The sequence below is a fragment of the Coturnix japonica genome, chromosome 6 (genome assembly GCF_001577835.2).
Source record: "Coturnix japonica isolate 7356 chromosome 6, Coturnix japonica 2.1, whole genome shotgun sequence".
Taxonomy (NCBI): domain Eukaryota; kingdom Metazoa; phylum Chordata; class Aves; order Galliformes; family Phasianidae; genus Coturnix; species Coturnix japonica.
Window position 1 is genome coordinate 12,957,761 of NC_029521.1, and position 20,183 is coordinate 12,977,943.

Consider the following 20,183-nt stretch of genomic DNA (forward strand, 5'->3'; position numbering starts at 1 on the left):
TCTGAATGAGTGACCATCAAATTCTTCTAGCCTCTCACCAATTCAGCAAGATAGGATGAAAAATGTATTTTTCTAGGAAATTAAACAGCCTTTTATAAATATGGGACATCACAACAGCATTCATTAATGGCACATTATAAACTTACAGGTATTCCCAAGTGTACAATGATCCTGCTTAAACCTGCAGATTCTACTGTTGCTGATGCACGGCCTACCACTAACTGCTTTTTTTTTGCTCAACTGCCACACAACACTTAGAGATCCTGACACTTAGCTGCAGTGAAAGCATTCAAGGAATCCCTAGTAAAATGGTCACTTATCAGTTATAGTCATTCACACATTAACTTTATGATAGTTGTGCCACAAGTTTGACTTGTAGTCAGACATGAGTCAAGCAAGCCAGCGTGAGCTTGCTAAGGCCATCCACCACCTCCCATCCTCATTCAGCCTTCACGGAGCAAATGACCCTTGTCTTTACGTGTGTTTTTGGATTCAGAAATCCAAGCAAAAATATGGAATTCACAGCTTGCACAACTAAGAATATGAGCGCTGCTCCAAAAGTAACAACTCTTATTCATTATGTTTGCCCACAACGACAGAAGCAGATGTTGGCAGGATGGCAGCAGAGGTTGAATCTTCCTGCCATCATTCCACTGTTTTTTGTTGTGGTGTGACAGATGTCAGCAGTGGGGCAGTCTGACACACACAACAGCATCTGACATGGAAACACACGTGAAGCAAAGGTGTGTCACTGAATTCCTCCATGTGGAAAATATCGTACCCACTGACATTCACTGACACTTGCTGAACATGTATATGGTCACATCCACTGAGCAAACAGAGGATGTGAGCACGGTGCGGTGGTGGGTGGTGTTTCAGCAGTGGCAACAGTGAGTAACCTTTACTGGTACAGAATTTTACAAGCTCAATATGCAATGGTAAAAACACAGAGTTAATAGTGGTGACTACACTGAAAAACAAAGTTCTGTAGCTGAGACTGTTCTATCAAGAGTGTTGTGCTCTTTGTATCTGTTGTAGTTTCCCTGGAGATAAATCAGAGGAGATACCTTCAGAGCAATCTACATACGTAACAACTGATAGGGTCTAACTACAACCTCTCCCAACTGCTTCCATGACTACACAGTAAGGAGTAGATCCTCATGAACATGTCAATTCCTGTACACGTTATGAACTATGATACCTCAGATGATTCCACTAAAATGCTTACTTATGCATCACAGTATGAAATAAAAGTGACCTGTATCCCTACCTGATGTAACAGGCAAGCAAATAAGAACTCATAAAGCAGCACTTCACTAAAGTGATCTGGGAAGCTCTACATTTCATACATTTGTAACTCGTGTATTCCAGACATGGGCGATCCAGACCTTCGCTCCATACCACAATATTAGGAATGAAACTGTCCAGTTTAGAATGCATAACCAAAAAGTTCTCCATCAATCCTCATATTTTACACAATCCTAGAAAATATCTGTCCATGCTTCTCGCTTGCAAGACAGAAGAATGAGCTTTTACAGAACGGCCTCAGCAGACATTAAAAACTAAATAAATCAGACTAGTAACCAGAAAGTCCACTAACTCTCCTTCAGGAATAGAATGTCACAGATCTTACGTGCATCTTCTAAAAGAAAAAAATAATAATGTTTTGAAAGTATTTCTACAGAGAGAAATGAATATTTTACAACAAATGCAACACATTTTATGTTGTCTGAATCAACTGGCAAAAGATTAAAATAATTTTCATTTCAAAATTCTATAGCACAATTCAGGTTCTTTCAGAGCAGATTCACAGCCCATACAGCTGAAAAGCAAAAAGAAGCCTATAAACCTCAGGATATTGCTCTCTTCATCACACTGTAGAGAGCTACACATTTTTTCCATCTCCATTGAAATCAAACAGCCTAATCCTTTAGTTGCAATTGCTTTGTCCCTCTGAAAGTACAACAGCAAATTACAATATCTTTCACTGGAAATGAAATCCAGAAGTAGCACAAAGCCAGCAAGTTGTATTATGTTACCATATCCTTCAGGTGTGGCACTGCTTTGAGTGCAGTCAAACAACCACCGCAGAAATACTTACAGTTCAAAATGGGGGGAAAAAATATCCCTTCACTTAATTCTGAGAAATACTCTGACATCTCCCCTTCACACAAAATGCTTATTTACTGTACAAATAACCCTAATGCAAACTGGAACAATTTACGAAGAGAGTTAAGTACATAGAAAACAAAAATCCTTGAGAAAACCGACTGTTCTCATTATATCTTCAAGTTCAATTTGCTTTTTTCAATAAGATAAGATTTCCCAACATGTTAACTGCAAATACTAATTAATGACCTTTAGACAGCAACACATTCCCTGCTACCAAAACCGGCTTTGTGAAATACTCATGTTCTTTGCCTGTGTAACTGCTCAAATTCAGTATCACAACCTTGAACTACAAGCCAGAGCTGTGCTTGAAACATTTCCACTTCAAATAGACCTCGGCAACAACAGAGAAAGCCAAGGTCTTGTTCTGCAGAAAGTCCATTTTACTCTATTACAATTGACACTATATTCAATTACTTCTCTATTCATTCAAGTCTCCTTTCCAGACCCCTTCTGTGCCTGTTTAGAAGTAGCATCAGTAGATCTGATTAAATGAGTAATTCTACAGAAGCTGTTTCATTTGCTGAAAATGACAGAACTTGCAAACTTAAAATAAAAATTTAAAAAAAAATAAAAAAATCACAGGAACTCAAAACCTCATTATGAAATAGATATATTTGCCTTGGCTCCCCTCCTACACGTAAACACGCATGTAAGTGCCTTTAAGGACAAGACCGGTCCTGCTTACTTCAGTAAAACAATACCCAAAGTCAGAGCTGTATGTTTTTGTAGGACATGAGGGTAGTACAGCTGTACTGTCAGATGGGCTGCAGGTAACGCCAGTGAAGGGAAGGAGACACCTGCCGTGCTGGTGGTTCCTGGCACAAGGAGCCTTCTCATGGCTTCCTCTTTCCTCCAGCTATGCTCTCCCTCAACAAAGCGTGGAATTTCTTTAACTGAAAGAATTAAGAATGCCAAAGTCTAGAAACTGGATCCCGTGGCACTGTTTTGATAAATCTTGTATGATGACATCAACAACAAGGGGAGGACAGGCTTTAATCTAACTAACAACTTGAGTTACAGATCTAAACAATGGAAACAAGTGCCTCAACTGTTACACCAGCCACTGCAGGTCATTCAGGTCCTGGACATATTCCTACCAGCACAACTTTTATAGTTGCTGCTGTTATGTCCTAAATAAAACAAAATTAGAGAAGTTGCCAGCATCTTTCAAAAATATTTGCTTCCTAAAGGCGACTCCAAGAAGTCTTATGTTTTTATTATTTTAGGAGCAAATGCAGTAAGGTCCTGTCTCTCTATGTAGTGAGAGGCTATGGAGAGTACTGACATAGGGAAAGTTACCTGCGTTTGTACATGTGGGCAATTGCAAAGCGAGGAAAGTATGAGCAACAGGGACAGAAACTGAACAGAATAAAAATGGAAAATGTGGTGGAAAAAAAATAAAGGTTAGAGATGATTAGAGAGAAAGAAAAATTACTAAATTCTAACTGAAAGCTTTGTCACAGCTCACTTAAAATATTCAGAAGCTTCTTTCATTTTTAGAGAGCTGATGAAGGCACAAGTTAAATTAAAACCTACCTTATTATGGAAATTAAAAATGCATGAAATTAGCAACGTTTTTTACAGTCACCAGTAGCAAGCTGTCTAAAATCCAGTGGAACGGTAATGACAAAGGACTGCTTTTGACAACAGTTAGCACACAGTGTTTGATAATTTATTCTGAAAAGCAATTCTGTCTAGGAGTAAGAGAAGGAGAGGAATGCTGTACTTTGTACTTGCAATCAGAATTGTCAAACTCAGTGCTTACGCTGTCTTCATGTAGATCAATTTGTTCCAACAGCCGGCTACATCGTGACTATTCAATCAATACAGCAGCTGCAGAACTGCCAAAGGGCCGTCACGTAACAGAGGGGACGTTACCTTGGAGGTTTCACAAGCTGGTTCATTTTTTCCTGTGCAGACGTGCACATTTCTGCACAGAGATACACACAAAAGCTCCAACAAATCTACAGAGAACGTTCGCATTCTTTCACGAGCGTGACATTAACGAAGCTTGGCTGCAGACCTCCAAGATACGACCAGACCAAATATAAAAGGGCACAAATCCTTTTTAATACTTCTTTATATTAATCCCTCGTGACGTTTCTAGTAAGTTGATACCGCTGCTCAAAAACAAACTGTTTGCAGCTTTGCAAGCCCACTTTCTGTTCAAATGGCACGGTTTACACACACGGTGATGTTTTACTTCGCATAGCAGAGATGCGGTCTGAAGTCTGAAACACATAACAGGCATTCGCAGCCTTGCCTAAATCCCGTTGGTTTTAGCGGGGATTTGCACCGTCAACGAAGACAATACAAAACCTGCCACCCAGCAGAGTAATGTCAGCACCACGCACTGCTGTGCTGGGAATGCCACTTTGGGCCTCAAGCTTTGTGCTCTGCTTGTTGGGTGGCAATGCCAACAAACTTCCATTGCCTTCAAAGAATTTCCACTGAACCAGGTCAGCTCAGCCTACATTCTGAGGGAGCCACTTCTGTTCTACTTTGCCTGAAAGGATCAAAAGGGACTAAATGGATACACCTATGAATCCTCCCTGCTACCACTTGAGGACAGAAAATAACAAATTAAAATCATAAGGGAGGAACACGTTTGTAATTGTTGACAAGATACTAATGATATTACGGAGTGAAATTTGACTTTTTAATGCCATTTCTTGATATTAAAACAGTTTTTGCAGCAGAAAGATACACGTTGGTATTGTATGGCAGAATGAGAAGGGTGCGAGACCACCCCTGCACAATGTATTACACACAGTCTTCTGAAAGAGGCTGAAGAGTGAAATAAAGATGTCAAGAGCGATCAATTCCCATTTAATTCCTCGTATAACAAATACAAAGCTATCATCCCCCAAAATTCTCAGTGATGCTCACGTAGCAGCGTGTGCATTAACAACTCATCCTCATTACAAACACAGTACAGGCAAGGAACCTCTGCCACTCAGCCTGGGACCTCCTGTACCAGCCCTAAACACGGGACAGGGTCCCAAAGCTTCAACACATCCCACAGCCACATCCAAGAGCACAGACGTCCAGCAGGGCCAGCCCAGTGCTCTTCCCCACCTCACACATCCAGGCAGGGCTTACAGCACACTGACTTGGTTCCATCACCAGCTGCATGTAGCATTTATCTGCCTACAGCGCAAGACTGGAGCCTTTGTTAAAACAATCTTCAGCACAATCGTAGTACACAAGGTCCAACAATGTTATTTTTTATGCTTCAGCCACTGTATAACACACAAAATTATTATTCTGGGTTTTATCACTTGTTGTAAAAGCAATGCCACCATGGCCTCCCATGCCACTGCAAACATCCTTCACACTTCTAACCCTGTACCTCAATAATGTTTTTTTTTTTTATTTTGTTTTGCTTTTTCTTTTCTGACATTTAGGCATCAAGCAGTACAGAGTGGTTTCCCCCAATAAGCTTCATAAACAGAAACACGCTCAGTTCCAGTTCCTTGTACCTCCTCACTTTAAGGCCATGGAAATGGCTGGTGCTCATCACCCACAGCTCACACCACTGTATGCCATTTATTTACTTCCAGAGCTCAGTTACCTTTTTCCCTTTCCATTATCTGTATCTGTGCTTGCTAACTATTCTTAGACTCGAAAAGCCACCTTAGTGCCAGAGAAATGCCCTGACTCGAGCAGTGTGAATATGGTCAGCTCCTCTGCTATGGGTGCCTGCACAGACGGGAGCTGAGCTCGCTCCTGCTCCCGAGTCCATTGCTTTATGCTATAGCCGAGCAGGTCGCTAGTTACCGCCGGGGCGATATTGGCATTTCGGGCCTCCTGTCATTAATCTTCATATCCTGAGCGCTTGGAAGGGGATCGTGTATCAGACAATTCTATTCGCGTCCCGATAATCCCGGGAAAACGCACCCGGAATGGCACCAACAAAGCCCCGCTGCTGCGCTCTGACCACACTCCCTCACCGAGAACCCTTTCATTTCTCTGCTACGACATTAAAACCCAACGGGTCGCTTCTGTCCGAGAGGTTCGCTCGGTGCAATCACGGAGCACTGCTGCCCGTGAGCAACAACAGCGGGCGGCACCGACACCTCGTCCTTCACTATTTCAAATGGAATTCTTTCACAGGACATCGACGTCCCGACAAAACCCGGTGTGTGCGCGGTACAGCCGGACAGATGGAGCCCACAAGGAGACGAGCCGCGGCCGCACCGCACCCCAACCCCGCGCTCCTCGTTGTCCGGCACAGCCGCACCGCCCGGCCCGGGAACGGAGAGTGGCGGGGAGCAGCGAGGGGACACGGAGAGCAGCGAGGGGACCGGGAGAGCAGCAAGAGGACCCGGAGAGCAGCGAGGGGACCCGGCGATCCGCGGCACAGCGCAGCCCGCTACACGTGTCCGGCCGGGCCCTTCGCTCGGCACGTGTGCGCTCCCCGGCTGCAGCCCAGCGCGGCTCGGCGCAGCCCGTCCCCGCGGCGCGTTACCTCAGCTGTTTCGGCTCCAGCTTCAGCTTCTTGGCTTGCGGCTCCCCCGCTGCCATCTTCGCGCTGGGCTCCGTTCCGTTCGGCTCCGTTCGGCTCGGCCCGCCTCGCTTCGCTTCGCGCGGCTCCGCCACCGGGAGGCGTGGAGCGGCCGGCCCCGAGGGCGCCTGACGGGACCGCGCCGCCCCCGCCCGGCCCTGTCCCGGGGCGACGCCGCCCCTCCCGCCCGCGTCCTCCGAGCGCCCGCGAGCGGCCCCCGTTCCCCGCCCGCCCTCGAGGCCGGGAGCTGCCGGCGGGAGCGGCAGGAAGGCCGTGCGGTGCCGCCGCCGTGTGCCCGTTATTCGCCACTCGGCGCAGGCAGCGCCCCGGCCGCCCGTATCTCCGCCGGGGGGCGGCCCCGCGCGCCGCCGGGCCTCGCCGCCATCTTGGCCGCTGCCCCGGGAGCGGGACGCGCCGCGTCGGGGGAGGTACCGGTACGTGGGGACGGGCCGGCAGCGGGAGCGGGGCGAGCGGGGCCGGGACGGCGGATCCTTGCGGCTCCTCGCGGCCGGGGGAGCCGCTGTGCCCGCTCCGCACGGAGCTGGGCGGTGACACGGGTTGGGCGAGGGCCTGAGCTCCGTCCGCGCGGGCAGAGGGAGCGGCCCGCTGTGCAGGGCGGGAGGACGGCGGCGTGTGAGGGAGCTCGGTCCGATTCCTGTCCCTTCTTTTTGAGGAACGCCTCCATCGTCGGGCGCTCTGCACATTGCCACTGTGTGTGTGTCCGACAGCCGGGTGCGGGCTGCGGCTGCTTTGGGTTTGTTTCAGCGCTGATCTGAAGCGTCTTGTCGTGCTGAGTGCCCAGCACGTTCTGGTCCGAGCACGTCGTTAATCGTGGCTGCTGTACAAACAGCCGGGGAAAAAAATCATGCTTGAAAAATCGTCTTTATTGAAGGCAGAGTGCAGTATGGGAGAGGGAGAGCCGCCGGGCAAGGAAAGCACAGGGCGGTTGCATTACTCGTGCAGGAGGTGAGGTGGTAGAAGCTGTCTGCTGCTAAAGAACTGACACATCACCAAGAACTGTGTGATCGCCTGGGAGCGATTCAGCCAGCAGCTGCCAGCACGTTCAAATAGTACATAGCTTCCTGTGTTAGAACAAAAGAGAAATATCAAATGCACAAAACGGTGCCTGAATGGTGTATCCCTGTAAATGGATGGGATTGGAGCTCTCATACATTGCGGGCCATCGAACTCAAAAAACAAAAGCCAACAAACCAACAAAAAAAACCAAACAAACATCTCTGGGAGAAAATGGGACAAAAGGGGCCGCTCCTGCCCTTGTCACGGTGCTGAAAATCCTTCACAGACAGCACATCAAACACAGACACCCCTCCACATCCTGCAGCGCTGATTTGCTGTCCTTCTCCAGAAACGATGTTTCCTATTGTGCAAAGCAGTTACATACCAACTCATTCCCAGTTACTCTTTCAAACAAAGCTCTCCTTGCAAACACTAATGCATTGGGTGATCTTAAATAGAAACCTCGCCAAGGGAATTTCTGAAAGAGAATTTTCTTGGGGCTGAAAGATCTGAACAGCGATGACGAGCAGCAGCTTGTCATGGTGAGAGGAAACCAAGTTAAATCTCTTTGCACCGTAGAGTTCCTTCCTCTTATTTACTTTCAGCTGACTTAGTTCTTCCAGAACTAAAGAGCGTGGCTCTGGTTCCTCCTCACAGCAGACAGTGGTGCTGTGCCTTCTTTCTGCACTTTGTGTTCTGAATCGGTTGTGGCAGAGCACACGTGTTAACAAGAGCCATCGTTTATTTGCAGCGGGATACAGCACAACCTGTGGGCTCTCATCTATGTCCCAGCAGTGCATGGTGCTGTGTGTGTCCTTCATTGAATATCAGTTGTCTCTTAACATGGAGCCTAGGAGAGGAGCGCTAGGAAGCAGTGGATAGAGCTACAGGAAGCTGGGGAGCGAGGCAGAAAACATCCTAAGATCTTTTGATCTTAGCTGAACTCCTGTTGGCCTTACCCTGTCAGTGCAGTCGTTTCTATCTCTTAGTTTCTCTTTCAGAAAGTGAAGTTTTAAAATGACCCATTAGTTGCCATAAATCCACTGATTTGCTTGTAAATTGTATTGGAAATGCTCAGCTTCCATGTGAAAAACATCATTTTAGCAATTCATTTCTATTTATTATTTTTTTCCCAAGCAATTCTATTGGATTTTGGCTTTTACAGTGAAACTTTCCGTTCTTGCATATCCCAAAGGGAACTGCAGTTACTCAGTATCGAATATTGTTTGATTATTCAGTATCTAAAATTGTTTTGTTGGCAAGAGATGGAGCAATCTTGGCAGCTCTTAGATGACTTATACTAAACTGAACCAGAGGCACCATGCAAATATTGGGTAGGAAAGCTGATCAGTCTGCAGATGAAATGCCACACAAATTACTTTGTAGGCTGGGATTTTATCTGTGTAACCACAGAGGAAGCTGGACGGCTGCAATGGGCACCAGACACTGATCCAGGACAACTTCAGAGCGTTCTCAGAGCACCACTTCCTTTCACAAACTGTTCTGGAAAGTTACTAACAATGTTTTAAATGAAAGTGAAGATAAATGTGTGTGTACACCAAAAAAATGGGGAAGTGAAGCATTTAGTCTTTAATAGGGCTGGTCTTGCTTATAGGATATATATCTGAGTGGTTGTTACACAGACCCCAGCACTTGATGTTGGTAGTTACGGTTGGTTTGGCTCTGGGAGCTCTGCCTGATCACAAATAGACAGGGCAGTTCCTAAGAAGGGCTGTAAATGCATTTTTTCCTCTAATGTAGGGATGCTTTAAGCTGTGGCCATCTTATAAATGAGAAAGATTAACAACAACTTCTGCAGCAGCAGTAAGATACATTAATGATGATAGGAGCCTTCCTAAAAACCCTGAGATGACATGTTATGGGGAGATCTGAGACTCACGACTGCTCACATTGTACCAGGATTAGTCCAGCAAGCTGTGCGTTCAGATCTGTCGCCTTTACTGTATTGAAAACATCACTGAAGTGTTTGATGGGACTTCATTTGTTTGCTATCTTAAGTCAGTGAAGCAATGAGTGTTGTCCACTCGTGGCACATCCTGGACTGGGAAAAGCTATTGGAGCTACCCACAGAGCAGTTAGGACAAAAATATCAACTTCAGAATAGAAATAGACCTGCTGACCTGAGCTCATTTGTTTCTCCACGTTGCTCTCAGCATTTGATCACTTTCCATCCTTTTAATGGCTTGTCACTAGAAGTCTGTCTCCACTGACGTGTGGATGCTGAGCCAGCCCAATGCCACTGACCCTGCGGCCTTGAGAGCAGCCCAGCCAGGTGCACTGCTCACATCCCACGTGGAGCCCTGTGCTGAACCCTTTGAAGGGCATCGCAGAGGTCAGTGATAAGTTCCTCACTCCTGGTTTTCAGAGCTTTGATGGTAGCTCAGCTGAGTGTTAGGGAAAAGCAGCTGGCAGCATTTAGAGTGTTTAATTGTAGCTAAGGACGTGCACGTGCAGTCAGCATTTCTCCCATGACCACAGTCTCACCAGTGAGCTCTGCTTTTGTTTTGTGAGCCCAGATGTTTCTCAGCCGAAAGAAAGAGGGGGAAAAAAAGTGAAATAGCAAAATCCAAATTTGCTATTGCTATCCGGATTCCAGATCCAGGGATGGAAATAGCATATTTGAAGATGCCCAAGTTAAAATATTTAGCTATTCTTTGAGGACTTGGGGAGTTTTGCGGGAGTGGAAATGACCGTTCAGAGCCACGTGGGATTTTGTATGTCAGAGCTCGTAACAAGGATGGGAAGCTGACAAGAGCAAACCAGGGATTTTTCACCTTTTTTCCTTTGCAAATCTAAAATTCTGATGAGATAGAAGAAAAAAGAGAAGCAATGAGAAATCCTCTTTGTCTGCGTGTCTTAGATGAAGCCTGGCACACAAAAATAGATTCGCTGGGAAATGTTTGGTACTGGGAGCACTGTAAGGAGTTCCTGTTAAATATTAGCTCCCTTAAGATATCTGAGTAGTAACACCACATCTGAGACATCCAGCATCAGCTCTGCCTTTATCTGGCCGGTTCTTATTCACATACTGCTAAAACCTGCAAAGGGGGAAAGAATTACGTGAGGGGAACGAAGGGAAGTTCTGCTAGAAGCAAAATAACTGTGTGTCATGTGAAATACTGCAAAAACAGCTGAAGACGGGGAACGCAGCTTGGTGGGACTTGACTGCTCAGCTTGCTGTTCTCATTCACCATAGGGCCGTGCAGACTTTGGAACACAGTTGGCACATGAGTAGTTAGAGGCAGGGGTCCAGCACTGCCACTCCTTGTAGCTCTGCAGGCCCTCTCTCAACTACATATAATATCATGGCCTAGTGTCGTAGGTGGAATGCATTGCAAAAGCTGTGGCCTTGCTAACAGAGGCTGGCTGCAGGACCAGCATGGTGCAACGTGGCTGTACATAGGTCACCAGTATGTTGGCATGCTGCACAGCTGTTCTAGCTCAAACTACAGAGTCACAAATGCAGCAGTTTATGATCAGTAGAACTGGTATGAAGCTGTACAGCAGGACCATTGCTAGGGCTTAGAACCACTGTGTAATGCAGTTCTGATAGACTGTCAGTATCGGGTGCTGCTGCCATCACCCAGCACGGCTCCTCTGCTGTGGGCCTGAGCAAGCCAGTCCTGCATGTGCTGGAATTGCTCTACACAGCTTAGCATACAGTGCCTGGGAGTTTGGGCCTGGAGCTGTTAACAGCAGTGCTATTGTATCCACATTAAAATGTACAGAGAACTATTCTAAACTTTATAGCTGATCATATGTTTGGGCTGCTTTGGCATGGAACAATACTGACATTCAGTGGCTGATTACATTCAGTGCTGCTGTATGGCCGTCCAGGAGATTTTGGAGGGTTTTAACTAATGAATGTTAATTCAGCACTGGCTAAATTCAGAACATGTTTAGTTAAACTGGATTAAATCAACTGTGCTGAGGTTCCTTAATAGGAATGCTGTTCTCATAGCTTTAAAACAGTCTGATTTTTATTATTATTTTTTTAAAACTAACTCAGAGATTGATTTGGTTCAGAGACAGGTATTGTAGTAGCGTGCTGTAACGTGATGGGAAGTGTAGCAATAACAGCAGAGCAGCAAGGTCCTGGGCTACGGCAAGTGAGGACTTGCTCAAATGGCAACAGCTGCGGGCACAGAAACAAAGGAAAGAATCTACTTACCTTCAGATGGCCTCAGGTATGCAGAGATCTCCTGAGAGATCCCCTTGCCTCCACTGCCAACCCTAAGGGAGCTCTGGGTCAATCCCTGCTCCACCCCTTCTGATCACTCAGGTACATCATGTGCACCTGAGCTGTGCTGGGCTGGCCCTGCCTTCCCACCAGTGAATCAATGGAGAAAAGAGTCAATTCACGTGATTTGAATCAGCAACCGACTTCACTGACTGTCTCACCAAGTGCTGAGAAATGCACTGTTTAGAAAAAGACTCATAAGCTTCTTTTCCCATGAATGAAGTGAAGGATCAGAGGCTGGGGTGTATTATTGGTAAACCTGGAAAGATCCAAGAAAACAAATGACCTTCAGTAAATGCAGCTGATAGTCCCCTTGTTTCATGAGTGGGTTGGTTTTCAGATGTGAAGCTATTTTAGAAGTTTTTCTTCCATGTGTATGGAGCACATCTGAGGCAGTTCTGTGAGGTGCAGTGAACATCTGGTTTTGTGTTGTTCAAAGAATTCCAGTCCTTTATCCAAGTGCGGCTCTGCATGGATCATCAGCAAAAGACTGAGCAGCTAGCAAGGAAAAAACTCTTCTCTTGTTCAACAGCTGAAAGGTAATGAGGTTTCTCCATAAGGTGCCGCAGTGCTCAATTACACATGTAAATGTTAAGCAAAATCCTCTGCTACAAGTAGGAGACTTGATCCTGCAGATATCCTGACACACTGCGCTGGCTCAGGAGAGTCAGCCTTTCTTTAAGAAACACATTGCAAGTGTGGAATATATATTAGAATATATATTAGAATTAGAATATTTAGAATATAAATAGAGGTGGAAGCAGAAAGCAAGGCTGCTGGCTTCTTGCTTACATTGTGATACATCTGAAGCATCTGAAGCCACCATCAGCTGTTTGGTGGCAGAGCCTTCCTTTAAATACAGAAAATGTAAATTAAAAAAAAAGAGCAGCTAAGCAGTATCTTTTCCTTAAACTCACAGTGCACATTAGCAAACAATAGCCATAATAAGGAAGGGAATGTGGGAGAAGATGAAATGTCAATTGTCCTGTCCTATTGTTTGTTTTAACTTCTTCAAATGTGTTTCCAACAGAAAATGATCCACAGCCTGTTTCTTATAAACTGTTCTGGTGATATATTCTTGGAGAAGCACTGGAAGAGCGTTGTGAGCCAGTCTGTGTGCGATTATTTCTTCGAAGCTCAGGAGAAAGCAATCGATGTCGAGAATGTGCCTCCTGTCATCTCCACACCACATCACTACCTCATCAGCATCTACCGGGATAAAATCTTCTTTGTGTCTGTCATACAGACAGAAGTGCCACCGCTCTTTGTGATTGAATTCCTGCACCGAGTAGCAGATACTTTTCAGGTCTGTTGCCGTTTAGTAATATTAAAACTGAAATAATTACAAAGGAATTTTGGTATAAACTTCTTCTGTAGAAAGGCAATAAATCATCCTGTCCATAGCAGTTTAAATGCTGGTTTGTTACAGTACAAAAGAAAAGGAGGATTATTTTGTGTCTTGGTTTGACTCACAGACAGCAGCACATGAGCACTAAAACCCAAATTCCAGCTTGTTGGTTTTTTTTTCTGTAAGCTTTGATTACTTTCCAGTTATGTGGATAAACTACAATGATCATGCGGGCATGGAGAAGTCAGTAGGAGCAATGAGATGTGACTTGGGGGTCAGTTTGCAGCCTGATAGACAAAATGCTGTAAACAAAGGAACCTCTGGTGGAGATTGAGCACTGCTGAAAGACAGCTCCTATATTCTGCAGCGGTGTTCTAACCAAAGACATGTTTCTTGTTCACAAGTGGAAGAACCCTTGGGATATGTATACAAAGAAAACCAGCTTATGTGAATTTCACTGTCAGCTCTAGATGCTAAATGTGACCTTAATGCATGATGCAGTTAAAGAATAGAAGTAGCAGGTCAGTTTAGGCACTAAAGTTCCTTGAGATACTAGAGAGTAAGCGAAAAGAAAATTACAAAGCATTTTAACAAGAATAAAAATCTTTCCCCTTTTAATCTCTGATTTGTTCAGGATTACTTTGGCGAATGTTCTGAGACTGCGATTAAGGACAATGTAGTTATTGTGTACGAACTGCTGGAAGAGATGCTAGACAACGGCTTTCCATTGGCAACAGAATCCAACATACTCAAAGAACTGATTAAGCCCCCCACAATTCTGCGTTCTGTTGTCAACTCCATCACAGGTACGAAACTAAATAATTTTCAGAGGTAACTGCTTAAAAACAAAGCCCCATCACACCTCACAGCTACAAAATATTGTTGTATCGGCATGAATCTGGAAGGTGAGGCCACGGTCATTTGAGCTTGGTTAAATAAAAGCAATTCCTTTATCTGCCATTTATGTACGGCCCCTTTGGTATCCCCAGGGTGGCACTGCCTGATCCAGCCCCAGCTGCTGGAGTCCCTCAGCAACAGCCGTTCCCAGCTGGGACAGCACATAGTGGGGACAGGTGCTCTGGGAGAGGCACGGAGCTATCCCAAGCCTTGAATAACTGAGAGGCACTGGAGAAGGTTTTGTACTATAAGAAATTCCTCTACAGAGCTGTTTAGTAGATATCTAATAAATCTTTGGTGCCTGGGGACAGACAGCACGAAGAGAAGCAAATAGCCTGTCCTCAGCCTCCCCCTGCCACCATCGGCATCCGTCAAGCTCAGTGCTGCTTTCAGGCTGTTGTAAACGCAGACATCTCACACTGACAGAACCACGTGCCTATCAGCTGAGCTGGTGGAATCTGCTGGGCTGGCAGGTGGGTGCAGAGGAGGTGAGCCACGGAGTGTCACCCTGGGTGAGAGACACGTGAGATGGTTGGCTGTATGTTGTGCTAGAGACAGGCAGAAGGTGAACTGTGAGGTCTTACCAGAGCTCTTCCCATCAACTAGGTCCCAATGGCAGCCTGCTAGCACTGCAGGAAGATGAGGGAAATGTGCTGTGATATCTTCAGCTGCAGCAGTGAAATCCTTTGGGGGATCTAGGCCCACATCTCCTCCTACTTAAACGTGCAGCTGACTAGAGCCTGATATTTTGCTGTGCAAAGTATAAAATCTGAAAGCTGTAATAAGTCTGGATACATCCTTAAAGTTCATTCATGTCACCTAACAAATGAAATTTTAGTGGTTCAGATTTGGTTTGCAGTTCTAGGGGTCAAATCCTGTTTTGTTTCTTGATTGCAGCTGTTACAACATTCCTCTTGTAATTAATGACTGATGTTGAGTTCCTTTCCATTCTTAAGGCAGCAGTAATGTGGGTGACACCCTTCCCACCGGACAGCTGTCCAACATTCCTTGGCGCAGAGCGGGGGTAAAATACACAAACAACGAAGCCTACTTTGATGTCATTGAAGAAATAGATGCAATTATAGACAAATCAGGTAAGATGCCTTGCAAACTCCATTTTGGTTTTTGTTTGTTGAATGTGTTCACAGTTAGACACAGATTTTAGAGAGAAGACAGTGCAGCTGTTTGTTTGCATCTGTGTTTTTTACGCACGAATCTGTGACTAAAGTAGAAACACACAACCAAGTTAAAATAACATGCCCAAATATATCCTTCAGTTCATGGCAATATGCTCTAAGATGCTCACAGAGCACACTGTACGTCTACCATAAATATTCTGTAATTAGCTCTAGTTGCATATTGATTCTTTCTAGACATACAAATGTTCCAAGCCCAATCAGCCCAATCTCTAAACTTCCTGCTGAGGCTCCGCTGCTGTAGTCATAGCCACTTTTTTCTGCTGTAATCCCTCAGGGGTTTTTTTTTCCTAACTAGGACTAAGAAGTAGGCATGGTGGCTCTCCAGGAATAAGGACATGATCCTGTTCGATAAGGGTTTGATTAATTGTTTCATCCAAAACAGGATCCCTTCTTTTCAGTTATTAACCCCCAGTTTCTCCCCCCTCTTGACTAGATGAGCCATAATTTTACTTACCTTCTAAAAGAACCTCTGCTTGTAGGTCTAAGTAGTCCAGAGGCCTGCTTATGACTCTTTGTCCATATAAGGCATTTAAGGAAGCTATTTTTTTCTAGGTAAGGCACTCAGTAGTTTCATTTTGATGTTTTCTTTTGGCCATAGGTCTACTTAACATCATGACAGACACGTACTCCCATTGTGAAGGAGGCCATACTTGTGAAAGCCAAGGATGGTGACATCCTGTGCTTTATCGTACTTAGATATTTGTTGTTTTGATGTGCATCAACTTCCCTGCCCCGCTGTACAACTTGTCAGAGGGCTGTAGACAGGGGTGGAAGAAAGCAAGATTCAGAGCTTGCATATTCTGAAATTCTTATCTGCACATTGCTCACAAGCACATGCAGGACGAGTTCTGCCTAACAGCTTGCACCGGTGTCCTTCTCTGATCTGGGACACGCTGTTTGCTCTGGTTCTTGTATTTTAGCAAGTTGCCCAGACCACAGGTAACTGGAATGACCTTTCTTGTCTGTGCTGGCATCGTCCTGAGTGTTGTGGAAACACCACCTGTGCCCTATGGCTGCACTTCACGGTTGTTAGGCCCTTGATAGAACATTAAGTGTGCTGTCTTTCTTTTTTCCTCCCACAGGTTCCACAGTCTTTGCAGAAATCCAAGGTGTTATTGATTCGTGTATTAAGCTCTCAGGAATGCCAGATCTTTCTCTTTCTTTCATGGTAAATTCTATACTATATTACTATAGTACTATATTTGGTAGTTTTAATTGCTTGGGGTATATTTTCTTTCAAGAACAGAGTTGGTGTAAGAGCATGACAACTACTTCATCCGTTTCACAGGCAAAATGACATATTAAGCTGTGCATTATAGTTTAAAAGTTGCTGCAGCATTCACTAGCAGAACAGCGTTTGTGCATGGAAACACGCTTAGGAGAAGTGCTGCAGTAATGGTAGTGTGCAGAAGCTCATTCAAACCCTGCTGCTTTATGACATTCTGCTCATCCTTTTGCCTCTGCTTACAGAACCCACGGCTGCTGGACGATGTCAGCTTCCATCCGTGCATCCGATTCAAACGCTGGGAGTCTGAACGAGTCCTTTCGTTTATTCCTCCGGATGGGAATTTCAGACTGATCTCCTACCGTGTCAGTTCACAGAAGTAAGTTTTGGTTTCCATGTGGTCACTGTGTAGTGACCACACGGTCTAATGCTTTGCATCTGAGTAGCTGCAGATTTCTCCTTGCTAAGAGGGCAGTTTACACTGTTACCAAAATCTTGTTCCCGGGTTTTGGCTGATCTGGAGCCTTGTAGGCCCTGCAGGAAGAAAGCCGTGTTTCAGCTGAACTCAGCACTCAGTTCAGCGGGATAAACCACATGTGGTAGGAACTCAGGGCTACTCTTTCCTGCTAATCAGTGTTGCTGCTAGATGCCTGATGGGTAAGATTCTGTATAGAGGTCTCTGCTATTCATTAGCTTTTTTAAGCAGAGAAGCCTAGAATGCAAGTGCCTGCAAACTGAGTCTGATTTGACTGGTACCTGTTGTGAGAATTGGCTGAGTGAGATTATGTAAGAAATACTAATAATTAAAAAAAAGGAAGGATGGAGATTGAGAAGCAATTCAGAAGAAAATCTTCCCTCCATTCTCAACTAATAAAAATGGCTTCAGCAGTGATTGATGTTGAAGAGCTGGAAATCACTTTTCACTTTTGAAAGTAACTGGTTCTAAATGGAAAACCTGGCAAAAACGTAGGAAGCATTTATGAGAAAGTTGTTTGTTTGCCCTGGCAAAGAAGCAAACAGGATGTATTCAGCTGCTGTCTTCTCTTTGCAGCTTGGTGGCAATTCCTGTATATGTGAAGCATTTGATCAGTTTTAAGGAGAACAGTTCTTCGGGCAGATTTGATGTTACCATTGGACCAAAACAGAACATGGGGAAAACGGTAGAGGGGGTTGTCATGACAGTCCACATGCCAAAAGCTGTACTTAATATGAACCTCACTGCGACACAAGGCAGCTACACATTTGATCCAGTTACTAAGGTAAGTCTTAAGGTTTTACTTACACATTTATCTTATTAGTCATAAGAGCAAGTCCCGCCTAATGCATAATGCTGGAACATTGTTCCACACATGGCAAAAACTTTCCTTCCAACACATTTAGTAATTCAGATCTCCTTAAAATTCCCTTTTTCAGACTTAGAGATGTACCAGTTGTGATTTCTGGTTATATCTCTCTCTCCTTTGCCTCCCCTTCCCTTCCTCTCTTTTGCCCTTCACTTTCAGTTTCCTTAATCTTTTTCTTTCTTACCTGCAACAGCATATTGCTGCTGGTTTCAGATATGGTGCATTCTCCAGTCTGTGCCCTTTACAACACAGCTGGCTGGAGTAGAGGCAGCAGATTTGGAAACAAGGAGTCAGAAAAACAGGTGGCAAGAGATCAGAAAAAAAAAAAAATCTTCCCAAAGATCTGCTTTTTTAAGACAACAGGAAGGAAAGAAAAGGACCTGAAACACCATTTGGTTTGTCTTGCCTCCCTGTTGGGGTAAGACTTCCATTTCTTAACTCTCCTGAGGCTTTCTCTCTTTCCTGACAGGTGTTAACATGGGATGTTGGCAAAATTACCCCTCAAAAGCTGCCAAATCTGAAGGGCATAGTGAACCTGCAGTCTGGAGCCCCTAAGCCTGAAGAGAATCCAAGTTTAAACATCCAGTTTAAGATACAGCAGCTTGCAATTTCAGGTGAGTAGATGGGTGCTACAGGAAACTGATACTGATGGATAATTAGCAGCAGAATATGGAGTAGGAAACTTAACTGTTTAGCTGGAGGTGATGATGAGCCTTGCTTACAGATTCTCTTACTGGAATAGTGATTTGTTGGCTTTGCTCAAGCAGAACTCCGACATACACAGGGATATAGATTTTTCGTTGCTGACTTGTGTTAAAAGCAAATTTCTCCTTTTAGTGAAGGGACAATGACTGAGCGTGCTGACCTTGACTTGCACCACTAAAGCCTTCTAGTCAAACAGCTCCCATCGATTTCTAATAAATCACACCCTCCTTTTGCCTTCTGGAGCTGGTTATTTTTTTGTCTCCAAAACAATTTGTGACTAAAATCAGAACAAAATCTATATGGTGAAGGCAAAAGTACATTTAAATCAACCACTGGCTCATTCTCCAACGCTTAAATCAAGCAAGTTGCCCAGCTGTCGAATGCTTCTGTGAGCAAGCATTGCAGGATTAGGACCTCACAGAGCAGTTGATTGGAAGGATGACTGAGGCCAGCAGGCAAGAAGTGTTGGTAGCACCAGTATGCAGGTAGGTTGTCAGGCTGTGGTTCTTTTGTTTCCTAGAGTCTTGGAGTTAATAAGGATTAGTCCCTGTGTAAGAACAGTATCCTTTGCTCTGCTCTTAAGTTCACAATCCCCTGGCTTAAAAGCAGCAAAGCAGTGGCTGGATGCCCAAGGCAGTAGGTGTGTGGGAAAGTAGGAGCCACACTGAAACTACTAGCTGGTAGGTAACAAGTAGCTACTGCTGTTCCTTAATTAGTCAAAGAAAACACTGAAGTTGTTATAATGAAGAGTGAAAACAATTCTCAAACTTGTCCTTTGCTTCATTAACGTTATTAGGAACAAGAGTTCAGGGCACACACGCACTGGAAGGTACAATTGTGTTCAGTAGCTTCTAGGGAGGTGTTGGCTCACTGAGTACAGAAGAGAGTCCTGACCCTCTCAGGGAAGCCCTGCCTAGGCAACAAGAGTGGTACCATCTGCTGTCTCAAACGGCTTGAACTTGTGAAATGGGTAGGAAGAGAACTCGTTTCCCCACATATCCTGATGCACCTCAGCAGTCCCGTCTCTTTGCCTTTCTGGTATTTTGTTTTCACACTCTTTTGTTTTTGTCTTTCACCAGGGCTGAAAGTGAATCGCCTGGACATGTATGGAGAAAAATACAAGCCTTTTAAAGGTGTCAAATACATCACAAAAGCAGGAAAATTTCAAGTCAGGACATGAGAAGATGGTCAACTTCTAAGAGGAAACTCCCCTTTAAAAACGTTCCAAATGACCTGCTTAGTGACTTCTGTTGCTATTAGGTGCCAATTAATTAATAGATACTGATTAGTTTGGGATCAAAGCAATCGTGCACAGCAGCTCTTAAAATGAAAGCGTAGCTTAGTTTTTCCTATTATGGCTTTAAAATGAGGTACCTTTTTTCTAATACACCTTCACTTTTTTTTAACTGACTTGTCGTGCTGGTGAATTGTTTGGTACAGGTGAGCCACAAAACGTCTCAAACACTACACTGCCAAATACCAAAGCCCAGAGGCCAAGCACATTATGAA

At 44.7% G+C, this 20,183-nt stretch overlaps 2 protein-coding genes across 2 annotated transcripts in view; one reads left to right on the plus strand and one right to left on the minus strand.

Annotated features, from left to right (window-relative positions):
* ADK (adenosine kinase) overlaps positions 1-13,273 on the minus strand; it is a 258,451-nt gene extending 245,178 nt beyond the window's left edge. Inside the window, exons 1-2 of the mRNA XM_015866530.2 lie at positions 12,988-13,273; positions 6,644-7,113 (exon numbers count right to left, since the gene is read on the minus strand). Of these exons, the coding sequence (XP_015722016.2) occupies positions 6,644-7,113; positions 12,988-13,149 (632 nt within the window). The 5' untranslated portion in view covers positions 13,150-13,273. The remainder of the gene's footprint in view (positions 1-6,643; positions 7,114-12,987) is intronic.
* Positions 13,274-14,197: 924 nt separating this feature from the next.
* On the plus strand, positions 14,198-19,854 carry AP3M1 (adaptor related protein complex 3 subunit mu 1). The gene is made up of 7 exons (XM_032445470.1): positions 14,198-14,210; positions 15,159-15,296; positions 16,484-16,569; positions 16,872-17,005; positions 17,678-17,885; positions 18,439-18,583; positions 19,754-19,854. Exons 1-7 carry the CDS (start codon positions 14,198-14,200, stop codon positions 19,852-19,854), a joined length of 825 nt encoding a protein of 274 aa, XP_032301361.1.
* Positions 19,855-20,183: the final 329 nt, after the last annotated feature.